This window comes from Manduca sexta, chromosome 16 (assembly GCF_014839805.1).
Source record: "Manduca sexta isolate Smith_Timp_Sample1 chromosome 16, JHU_Msex_v1.0, whole genome shotgun sequence".
Classification (NCBI taxonomy): domain Eukaryota; kingdom Metazoa; phylum Arthropoda; class Insecta; order Lepidoptera; family Sphingidae; genus Manduca; species Manduca sexta.
Window position 1 is genome coordinate 11585768 of NC_051130.1, and position 12298 is coordinate 11598065.

The following is a 12298-nucleotide window of genomic DNA, read 5'->3' on the forward strand; positions in this document are numbered from 1 at the left end:
GTCGATAAATATCTCGTTTTCTCTAACATGCGCACCACGATCGACAAATTCCTCGTTGAAGACATAAGTTTACTCGTGAAGACAAACCGATGTTGCCCAATGAAATATATATTCTAAACATTTTATTTTCTAATATAGCTACAATGGTTTTAGTTCATTCAATTTTTATAGATCTATGATCCAATTAGGTTTTTTGACGTTTTATGTGACAGTTTATGTCATAACAAAGAGCATAATGTAAATAAAAAACGTAAATAAGTAAACAAATTCAAAATTAATAATAATATTGTACAATATAATAAGGATTCTAACACAAAATAACAGCTCCGCCCTATTTTGGAGTACGAAGTAACAAGACGCAAATTAAATAAAAATCTAATAAGACAATTATTTGTACGAGTATATGGTGCCCAAGCCGGACTTTACCTCGGGTGACTACGCCCCGCCGTGAGAACGATGTACCATAATGCCTAATGGAATCAGTAGTCCAATCGGGAAGGAGATGGCTGTGGGTTTGGGCCTCACAAAATACCCAATTGATGTAAGTATAGTGAAACAATAACCTTATTAGCAAAACACCAATGTTGTAAGTTGAACTTTTGCAAGCCACAAAAGCTCAAGTTTGTTCTTATTCGATGGTAATTGATGTTTTTTAGTATTAGTGTTTATTAAAATATGAAGTAAGTACTTATATATTTTCTTTTTGTTTTAGTTCCGTGAATCAAGTGCCTTTACATTCATTGGAATGTCCCCAGCCCAGCAGTCAACACCATGTTGAAGAGCTTACCAAATACTACTCCCAAAAAGTTTTTAGTTGCTCGGTTTGAACTTAATACTTTAATGAAAATATGTATTTTTATAACCAGTTTTTTTTAAGAAAAACTACATTTTTTAAATACTTAATATCATGTATATATATTTCGTTAGGTATCTTTATTTATACACTAGATAAAACATCTGTATGTTAGGAAATTTGGTTCTGTTCTGTTGTGTTCTTGTTCTGTTGGTTTAGGAAATTAATAATATAAGTAAACTGCAGCAATTACTTGAGAGTGCAATTTCTGTTTCTTGTAAGTGTTCATAGTATTTCATTACAGTAATTGTAGGAAATTTGTTGTATAACAAGTTATTATGAAATATTCTATTGTTGCCTAAATTTGTGTAGAAGATTTTGTTGTAATAATGAAAACTATCTTGATATTTAAAATGTGAATATAATAAAATATACATTATTTACATAGGAAAATATCTATTTATTATAATTGAGGTCATCCTGCTTGTGAGACACTTGCAGGTACTGATAATTGTACAGGTTCTTCTCACATATGATGGTCATTTATAATAGTTTCCTCCATTGGAACACTGTAACATAAAATACTGCATTACCTACAGTTACTTAACAATAGTAATATAATGTGAAGTTGTACCAGTGGTAAAATAATATAGTCAAACAACTATTTGAAACAGTGTATAACCATATATCCATTATTGTTAAGTCCATCAGTATACAATCAGTGTAAATGAAGTTTTTAATAAAGAAATAAAGCAAGATATTGTTTGTTCATATTGTTAAGTTGCATAGTAATAGTATCTTCTCCGATACCTGGCATTCACATTAAGAGTTTTGCTGTTTGAATCCATAATGTGACATTTTTTGGTAACATATAGGTACTAGTTTTGCAAAACATTATGGTAAAACAAGTTACTCATTTGTATTTGTAGTATTAAAATAAACAAAATTAAAACTGCAATTAATCTGATTAAATAGCTCTTATTACCTCATTAGTTGGCACACTAATTTCATTTTTATGAAAGGTAACACGCTATGTATTAATTGTGAAGATATTTCTCAAAGTACATTCATTTTTATTTCTATTAACTCTAATAATTAATTAATAGTACATTACCAGTTGAACCTTGGTGTCGCAGGCATCCTTCCTCATTTTTTGATGTTGTGCACTTTGTGGCTCATTAGGAGGCAATATTTTTATATGGGTACAATCTAAGAGCCCTAACATACCTTGCACGTAAAATTCACGAGTCTCACCTAAAAAATAAAAATGATTCCATTATCTATAAATCAAAATACTTCAATTGATATTAAACTCAGCTAATTATGTAATTAAGTATGTAATAAATATATTCAATTACCTTTAAACGGACGGCTATGCCTTTGGCTTGAGACTCCAAATCGGGAGCAAACTTTTCTTTAATATACAATGCCATTCGTTTTGTAGCAAAGGGATATCATAAATCAATTAAGTATAATATGTCTTCTTTCCACTTTACACGCCTCTCGTTTGTTGTATATCGATATTATTTTACTATAGTAAGATACCACCATCGCGTTTTAACGAATAAATTAAATTGATAATTTTCTCGGTTTATCTCTTCGTACAATATCATAGAAGACAAATATCTCGTTTACATGTGTCAAAAAACGATATAATTATTTGCTCATGTTAGGGTTTGTAGACAAAAATACCACAGATTAATAAAACATTAATTTTTTCTCTACTTTTCTCGTGACAAGTCGAGAAAATGAGCGCGCATGTTAGTGTCGGTAGACATATAGCGATAAACGACAAAATCACGAGAAAAAGTGTCGACAAAATTTTGTCGTCGTGTGCATGCTAGGCCTAGTGTTTTTTCCTGTGTTTGCTGGTGGGGTTATCGCGTTTTCTCTTTCTCACGTACGCAGCGTATGGCCGGTGATGTCACAGTTTACTATTATGGTTATTTGACACATACCTATTCCATCTAATTTTTAAGCGGTATAACTTACTTATTATTGAGTGGATTTTGCCAAAATTCTTTTTCCGTTAGATACTAGATGACATACTTCATTGATTAAAAAAAAAGTATTAAAAAATATGTGGTATATTCAAAAAAATGAAAAGCGTAATCAACACACATCAATCGATACTCTTAGCGCCCCTCTACGTACAATAACGTGGTGCCACGCTGCCCTAAATAACCTCCTCCTTTTTTTGAAGTTAAAAAAACACAAAGTATGTTGTACATTTCCTACAAAAGAACAAATTATTAGTTCTTTTTTTAATTCCTGGTAACCCCGACGTGAAAATCATAACGTAGTGTCGAATAAAATAATATTTAAGTGGATTTATGGTATAAAAATGGCTACAGTACTTTATGACATTCAATTCGATTGCTAAGATCTTTTTATTGAATTATGCTAATTGAGTATCGCAATATTTCACATTTGGTGACTACTTATTACTCTACAATGATTTGCAAGTAACTAGGAATAAAAAGGAAGTTGATAGCAAAAACATTTTTCCCACCAACTTGCCTTATACTACGCTCCATATGGGCATAAACCTTTATAAGGATAATAGTCCTTATTCGAAAATTTTGCTATAACTTTTCCAACAGGAGCTAACGAAAATGGTGGGCGTCCCGTCACATCTGCTGGGCATATCGCACTTTCTGAACGTGTTGCCGGCCGGGCTGCTGTTCGCGATCTTCGGCACGATAGTACTCAAGGTCACCGCCAACCCGTTCATACCGAACACTAATGGAATCTACATTTTCATCTTGCTCATACTGCACTACGTGGCGTTAGTGTCTATGGCGTTCGCGTGCAGTTACCTGGCCAAAGGAAGTGAGTGATTTTATTATTTACTAGGTTTTGTTTGCGGCTTCGTACGCGTGATGAATTTTTTTGGTATATATATTTAGCACACAAGAGTAGTGTAGTTTCCTATTAGTGAAAAAAAAAATCAAAATCGGTTTAGTAGTTCCTGAGATAAGCGGGTTCAAACAAACAAACTTTTCTGGTTTATATATTAGTATAGATTATGTTTAGCTTCTGGCTTTTCCTTCACCGTTAAACATATATACAATAGGCATTTACATTATTAAGCATCCATACTATCTGGATATCTATAGATCATTCTATCCACAAAGACGCGCTCCACTATTTCTTATCGCTAACAGCGGGCGTGAGTATCATGAACACGCACGCTGCAATGAATAGCGTCGAGGCTGAGGGTTGGATCAGTCCCCTTGTCCCACAACACCTCCGTTCATAAAGCAAGGGAATTCTTTTGGACGAAGTCACCTATAATATGTCTATGTTGTACTTGTAGCGCAATACAGCATCACGATAGCGCTGTTCGCGTACGCGGCGCTGGGCATGCCGGCGCTGCTGGTGTCCAAGTACTCGCTGCCGCGCGCGCTGGTGTACCTCGCGGGGCTGCTGCCGCACAAGCCCATGGTCTGGTTCTGGAACGACGTGCGCGCCAGCGAGGAGTTCGGTAAGGACGCACTGACGTGTTTGCCTGTTTACATTGTTTGTAGCGCTATACAGCACCACGATAGCGCTGATAACGAGCTGCCGCGAGCTCATTCTGCGTAAATAGGATCACTAACACATGAATAAAAAAAATCTGTATAATTATAAAATGAAGATAGATATTGTATATACAGGGTCATTTTACACAGTTTTATTGTAAAGCGATAGACTTAGCGAATATAAGCACCTCGACTCAGGACACGTACCTTGGATCACTGGAAGAGGATGAGACATCAGTGATTATGAGTTCGCGTGGACGTCATGCGACCTACAATCTACTTATTGTCGTCGGCCGGATATATATTGCATGTTGGCCGGAACTATTAGAAGGGGGACGGGGAACGCGGTAAGGACGGAACTGCGGTCTTGTACATTGTGTGAGCTTTAGATTTTCTTTTGTTGCTTTGATGACGAGACGAGCTTGCCGTTCGCCTGATGGTAAGCGATACGACCGCCCATAAACAGGAGAAACACCATCCAACACCTTGAATTACAAAGTATTGATTGGTATTCTACTGCGCTCGCCATCCTGCGACGTGAGATGTTAAGTCTCACTATGTCCAGTAGTTACACTGACTACAATGTCCTTCAAACCGGAACACAACAGTGACTACACACTGCTGCGTGACGGCAAAAATAGACATTGCGATGGTACCTACCCAGGCGGACTCTCACATATGAGAGAACTACCACCTCATGCTTTCGTCGAATGGCCAGAGTTATATCTTCCTCTGGGTTTGTCATTTCATTTCAATAAAATAATGACATATTACAAAATTGAGAATTTGTGGCAGTCGCCGGAAAACAAATTTTTGTTTGCTACATTTTTTTGGAAGTTGCAATAAAATTGAGCTTATTAAAGATAGGTAAAAAATTAAACCTATAGCATGAAAATAAAAGGCAAAAAACTAAAAGCTCGCAAACAGAAATTGGTTATTTGACGATTCCCACAAATTGTCAATTTTGGAATGGGTCATTATTTTATTAAGAGTGCGATATACATAAAGTGCCTGATGGTCGGCATATCAGTGTCCACGTGGAGGTTGCGATTGTGAACGTATCACGGGGCACCGAGTGCGCGTCTGAGTTACCAAACATTTTTTACCTTCTTGTGCAATGTCTTCATTTCTTGTATACTTATTGATAATGAATGATTGAATCGAAGAGCTTTAATATGCTTTATTGCTTAAAATGTTTCTACAGTACAATATATTTGATGTTGTTTTATTATCACCTATTGTTTGGGGGGATAGGGGCTGTTTTTGTAGTAATTTGCGTATCTTGTTTCAAATTCCACGACTCAATGAACTGCTGCAGCTATGTCAGTGAACGTATTGAGAGTTCATTTGTGAGCTGACCTTAACCCTATAAGTTCGGTGATAATATTTTCAGCTGTGACGTAGTTCATTCCATAAAGTAAAGCTAAGACACAGCGTAATCAAGAAATCATAAATTTAAAATCAGGATTTTTGGCGAAAATATTCATTACTCGTGAATAATTTTCGCACGGTGTTAGCAGAGGTCACCACGAACCATTGGTTTCATTTAGTAATGCGATGTCGAAATGATCCTGTAGATAACATACAGAAGAAGACAGAAAAAGGAACTTTTTTATAATATACAGGGTCATTTTGACATTGCGTTACTAACGCCCGAATACTGAAACGCTACTCAACCAACCAACTTGTCTGAGGCCTACTTAAATTTAACAGGCTACTTAATTTAAATGGCATTCTCAAACGTACATTAAAAGATTTTACGGAAAACTCAGTTGAGGAGCAGTTAATTTGCTATAGATTATAAAAAGTTTGTTTTCGTTTACATAATTTTAATAAAATGATATTTATGTGTCGTTTCACGCAGCATAATTTATAAAACATAAAAAAAAAACAAATAAAGTAATACGCAGTTTAATTAAAAATGATTTTTAATTATTAAATTCTCAACATTGATGTAGTAAATACATTCCAACTTATTTATACTTGCCATTTGGCAGCATGATCAGTATTGACATTAGTCACTTTAGAAGACAAAACTTCTGTCAAATTTTCGTCAACAAACAAATACAATTAAATCGTAGTGATTATATTCTCTTTGTTAACAATATTCATAATTCTTATTTCGTGTCTTACCACAGAAGTTTCTATTTTGTAATTATAATAATCATATCAATCAATGGAGTCTTCAAATAACAAAACCCAAAAAAGAGGTTGTCATTACACCTAAATAGAAAACAAGAACTGCTGTATATAGTGAAAAAGTAAGTATTGGATTTATTTGGAGGCCCATCGAATTAAGAAAAAAGGGCATTGCTCGATGCGGGCTGCTTCCGACATTCAATCTGGAAATTTTTGCGGGAGGCCTTTGTTCAGCAATGGATATCATGTGGCTGATAATGTTTTTTTTTTTTTGTTAAATAATTTTTAAAAATATATTTGTTTTATTGGCAGCTCCCGTGAGGAACACAAGCAGTGAGCTGTGGGCGAGTAGCCGGCTGTGAAGTGAGAGGCCGTGGGTTCTCTTGTGTGATATATATAATCAATCAATCAATAATTTATTCAAGAAATAGACTTCTGCAGGCATCTATATATATATATGTACTATGTGTAGCAAAATGTCTAATGAAATTTTATATGTCTGATATATAAGAATTACAATTAAAAATATAATAATTACAATAAAGTTTCTTCTTGCTTCTCTAATAATTATTTCTTCATTCAGACATGTTGACTTTCAATAAAATTTATTTCCCTTAAAACTGTTACATACACACATAATAAAGCTAATCATCCTAGAAGGGGTAGGCAGAGGCACAACTAGTTCCATGATATGAGCGCAGCCACAACTAGTTCCATGATATGAGTACAATATGATGTACCATATTGTACTCATATCTATATATATGTACTATGTGTAGCAAAATGTCTGTAATGTAATGTTTATATCTCTGATATATAAGAATTACAATTAAAAATATAATAATTACAATAAAGTTTCTTCTTGCTTCTCTAATAATTATTTCTTCATTCAGACATGTTGACTTTCAATAAAATTTATTTCCCTTAAAACTGTTACATACACACATAATAAAGCTAATCATCCTAGAAGGGGTAGGCAGAGGCACAACTAGTTCCATGATATAAGCACAGGCACAACTAGTGCCATGATATGAGTACACCATGATGTACCGTAGGTTCCTACACATGAAAAATATCCCAGATGACCCTTTGATAGGTGCCTGTGGTAAAGAAACGAAGGGCAATAAATATCTGGTATTTCTTTTTATCACCGGCTAGGCTGGATCAATATCCAGTTTAAATCAATATGATGAATGAAAATTGCTGAAATGACAATTCCTGAATTAAAAGCATAATTTAGGACAATTCCTGAATTAATGAACATAAATACTCTTCGAAAGTGTCTAATTTCTCTCGATTTCTTCGATTGACCCTATATTCTTCTTCAGACAGTGATGATAGTGTAGATAAAGACATTTTATTAAATCGAAAGAGAATATAATAACAACTAACACAACAATAAATATTTTAGCGTAAAGATTTGAGAGTAGTCGCAAGCACTCTCAAATTAATCTCAATTAACAGCCATATAAGGCGGCCTTAAATAGCTGTCAAACTTTAAGCAGGGTTTGTGAATACCGTTTGAATCAATAAGCGGACCTTAAACCTTCGTCGCCTTAAATTTAAGGTTAGGAAATAAGTGACATTTCAGTATACCAATTTCAAAGATAACGAATGCTTAAATCCGTGAGGCCATCTTAAATATTTAAGTGGCGTTTGAGTATTCGGGCGTAAATGAAACCACATATCTACTTGGAAATAACACTTTGCAATAAGTTACTTAAGCCGTAGATGTAAAATAAAAAAGTGTAAGTTTCGAACAAAATAAATATTAATAAAAAGTAATTTTAATTTTACACGCCCTAAAGCCACTGCTACTACTCTAATAGAATTCGTCGCAGCGACAACATTTTACTTTCAGTCACAAATACATTCACGCACACGCCATACTCACACTAAACTACAAAATGATCAAAAAATCAGAAAACAAAAACCAGGTTTTTTGGTGAAAATATTCGTTATTAATGAATGATTTTTGGCACAATGTCGGCAAAGGTGAAGACGAGTATATGGTTTCATTTAGTAACGCAAATCAAAATGATCCTGTATGTATTATAGATAATAATTATTCCACCATTGCGTACCTGACGCATGATACCAACAAGTCAAATCATCACTAACATCTCTTGCAGATTCGGGCGTAACAACAGGAACACTTTTGAAGTCGTACATCACCGATAGCGCTCCCGTGCTGATAAGCTACGTCATGCTGATACTTCAGACGGCCATATTTTTCTCTCTCACCTGGTATTTGAACCTGGTACGCCCAGGGAAGTACGGACAGGCGCTCCCCTGGCTCTTTATGTTCAAGGTAATAACTGTTTCTTGTTGCTCATATAAGTAAAAATACTAAAAGTACTTTAACTAAGAATACCAAACAGTATAAAAAATGTTTTTAGCCAACTTTGAAATGTGAATAAAATTACATTATCTTCCGCTATCAATAAAAGATAAAATGTTATCATTGCTGGTATGGACTGGTCTATGAACCACCCAATTGATTCCATGATCTGGTCATCTTGAAGTTATATGCCCATTGATACATTACAGAGAAGTTACTGGAGCAAGAACGAAGTGATACCGGATGACTCTTCCGAGTCGAGCGACACCGAACTGATGGACCGGTCCCCGAAAACTTCTTACGGCGAGTACCAATACTTCGAGAAACCCGAACAAGATCTCGATGTGGGCATTAAGATTGTCAACGTTTCTAAGGTGAGGTCGTTTTTTGGTTGTTTAGGCACTACAAGTGTCTCTTAAGAAAGGGTTTTTGTAGCTACAGCTGTTAAGGTAGCTGTCATCACCACCCTGTCCTATATATTCTATAGTAAACTAAGTGTTGCTCGTGCCTGCGCCTGCGTGAAAAACCTTTCTCATACGACATTTCGTTAGTCAAGCGAGTACGGGGAATTTAACTACCGGGATTAATAGCTTATGTGCTAATCCAAGTCATGGTCTACCTGTGTACCATATTTCATTCAAACCAGTTCAGTCGTTTCTCCATTTACTTCTAACAAACATATACACATTTTCACAAACTTTCGCATTTGTAATATTTGTATGATATCCTACCTTCAAGGTAGCAAGATTTATATTATTATTATTAAACGATTAGAGATTACTCCTCGCCGAGATATTTATGCCTGTTGGAACTCGGTATAAACGGGCTGATCCCGAAACGCGAAGCAATTAATTGAGCTAGTATGGCGCATTTATGCTACTAAATATCTGTCCAGGTATATCCGGATCAGGTGGCCTTGGATAAAGTCACATTGGACGTGTATAAAAATGAAATAACAGTGCTGCTCGGACACAACGGCGCCGGGAAAACTACGCTCATGTCCATCATTACTGGTCAGTATCCTAAAAGGCCATGAGCCATAGCCCAAAACCAACACCGTCGTAAACCCCTTGTTCTATCGCATAGTAGGCTATTATGGTAAGTGACATATCAGAGGCATTGCGAGCAGAGTGGCCAGTTTCAGAAAACCACCGCAAAAGCAGGTACGCCGTAGAATTTGGAAGAATCCTTTTTTAGCTTATAGACTGGCAGAGGGCGACTACTATGTATTAATTTGGAAACAAATAAAGATTTATTCTACATGCAAATATTGAGAACTACATTTCACGATTTGATGCATCTCATACAAAAATACTTACTACGTAAAGACTTATGATAATGTGTACAAGATGAAGTCGGTGAAGCGAAGACGTTGCGCAGCCGCAGCGTGTACGTTGCGCGTCCGCTACAAATTCGCAGCGAGTTCGCGATGCATCTACTCCGCTATGTTCGCACGCACTTCACCAATGTAATAACAGCCTAACATAATTAGTAGAATACAATACAACGCTGTATATTATATATGGTTACTTCAAAAATAAGACATATATCAAATAACTATGGTTTATTATTGTGCACTAGGCATGATAGGCGCGACCCGCGGCTCGGTGTACGTAAACGGGCTCAGCACGACGTCGCAGCTGGACATGGTGCGGCGCCACCTCGGCCTGTGTCCGCAACACAACCTGTTCTTCAGCGACCTCACCGTGCTCGAGCATGTTATGTTCTTCACGCTGGTACGTATTTGTTTATAGCCTGACAAGGAAATAAAAAAACCTGCTTTGGAGGCGTCTTCTTTGCATTTTCGTTCTTAATTTAGCTAACATTGTTAGTAGAAGAAATTAGTTCTACCCCAAAACGCCGGTTTTGGTTAGCCTATAATTTATTTTGAGATAAGCAATGCTAGTATGTTTGAAATCTATCAAAACAGTATTGAATTCAATTATTACACGTATACTTGATTAACGTGTAAAATGTAAAATTATGTGAAATGAAATGAAATGAAAAAGAAAAATAATAAATATGCTATAAACTGGGATTTTTTTTAAGTACACCACTTATTTTAATTAAATAATAAAAAAAATCCTAATTACACATTCCTAGAGTCATATGGTTTTTTGGATCTTAACCAATTTTATTCTCCTTCAGCTAAAAGGCACTACGTACAAGAAGGCGCTGATGTCTTCTAAAGAACTGCTGAATGACCTCGGCCTCAGAGACAAGGAGCGCAACAAGAGTTCTGAGTTATCCGGCGGCATGAAGCGTCGCCTGCAGCTGGCCTGCGCGCTGGCGGGCGACGCCGACGTGCTCGTACTCGACGAGCCCACCTCCGGACTCGACGTCGAGACTCGACGCAGTCTCTGGGACCTGCTGCTGGTGAGTCACGTGCCATAACTAGAAACACAACAAGAACTCGAAGCTATCAGGCGGCAGAAAGCTTCGCCTGCAACTAATGGGCGACACGTTCAGACTCGACATCGAAACACGACGTGGTCTTTCGAACCTGCTGCTGGTTAGTCAAGGAATCCAGGCAAGGAGCACCACAAGAGGTCTGATTAACTAGGCGGCATGAAGTGTCGCTTGCAACCAGCGTGAGCGACGAAAACGTGCTCGTACCAGACAAGCCCACTTCCTGACTCGCCGTAGAGACTCGACTCAGTCTCTGGGACTCGCTCCTGGTGACTAAGGTGACTGAGAGGAACGTCGTCATGCTCTACATCACAGTAGCTGCGGATTTACGTTGCTAATCAGCGAGACGTATAGTATACAAATGTTTTAATTAACATATTATTTGATTTTTTCTATTTATATCATATAATTCCTTTAGTTGTATATCATTATTTAACATACCCAATATAGTCTCGAATTATATGAGGTTCTACTGTTGTGCACATAGCCAATAGATAAGCTGCCCTTTTCACTGTTCTCACAGTAAATCGGTAATTTATCGGTTATCGAGTCATTTACATGAATCGATAAACATTAAAAACATAATCGATTTTCGATAAAAAAATAATCTTATGACTCATTTAGACTATAGGCGAATAATCGCGAATAACTTGGCCAATAAATATAACTATAAATTATAAGTACAGAATACACTCGAATATGAGTCTCGCAACGATACTTTTTTTTAATTATTGCTTTAAATAACGCGACGAGCTTGCTGTTCGCCTGAAGTGGTACGACTGCCAATAAACAATAGAATCATCCAACACCTTGAATTACAAAGTATTGTTTGGTATTCTACCGCGCTCGCCATCCTGAGAGAATATGTTGAGTCTTATTATAACCAGTAGTTACACTGGCTACAATTTAACGCAGTATGTTAAAAAATGATATTATAATTGAAGGGACAGATATACAAAGATACATAAAATACCATGCTATATTTCTTACATTGTTAATGCGCGAGTTTTATACTGGCACTTTCCTTGACATATACAGCAAAGTATATACGACTTTTGGCCAAAAAACTATCGACTTTGAATTGTTTACGTA

The 12298-nt window shown here is 36.3% G+C and overlaps 1 protein-coding gene across 3 annotated transcripts in view; it reads left to right on the forward strand.

The window, feature by feature from the left end:
- Positions 1-12298, forward strand: part of LOC115452000 (ATP-binding cassette sub-family A member 3) — a 72140-nt gene that overhangs the window by 22188 nt on the left and 37654 nt on the right. For all 3 annotated transcript variants that reach the window (XM_037439087.1, XM_037439086.1, XM_037439088.1), the window contains 7 exons: positions 3397-3625; positions 4113-4280; positions 8589-8767; positions 9007-9171; positions 9693-9810; positions 10379-10533; positions 10946-11173. In XM_037439087.1, coding sequence (XP_037294984.1) covers positions 3397-3625; positions 4113-4280; positions 8589-8767; positions 9007-9171; positions 9693-9810; positions 10379-10533; positions 10946-11173 — 1242 coding nt within the window. The remainder of the gene's footprint in view (positions 1-3396; positions 3626-4112; positions 4281-8588; positions 8768-9006; positions 9172-9692; positions 9811-10378; positions 10534-10945; positions 11174-12298) is intronic.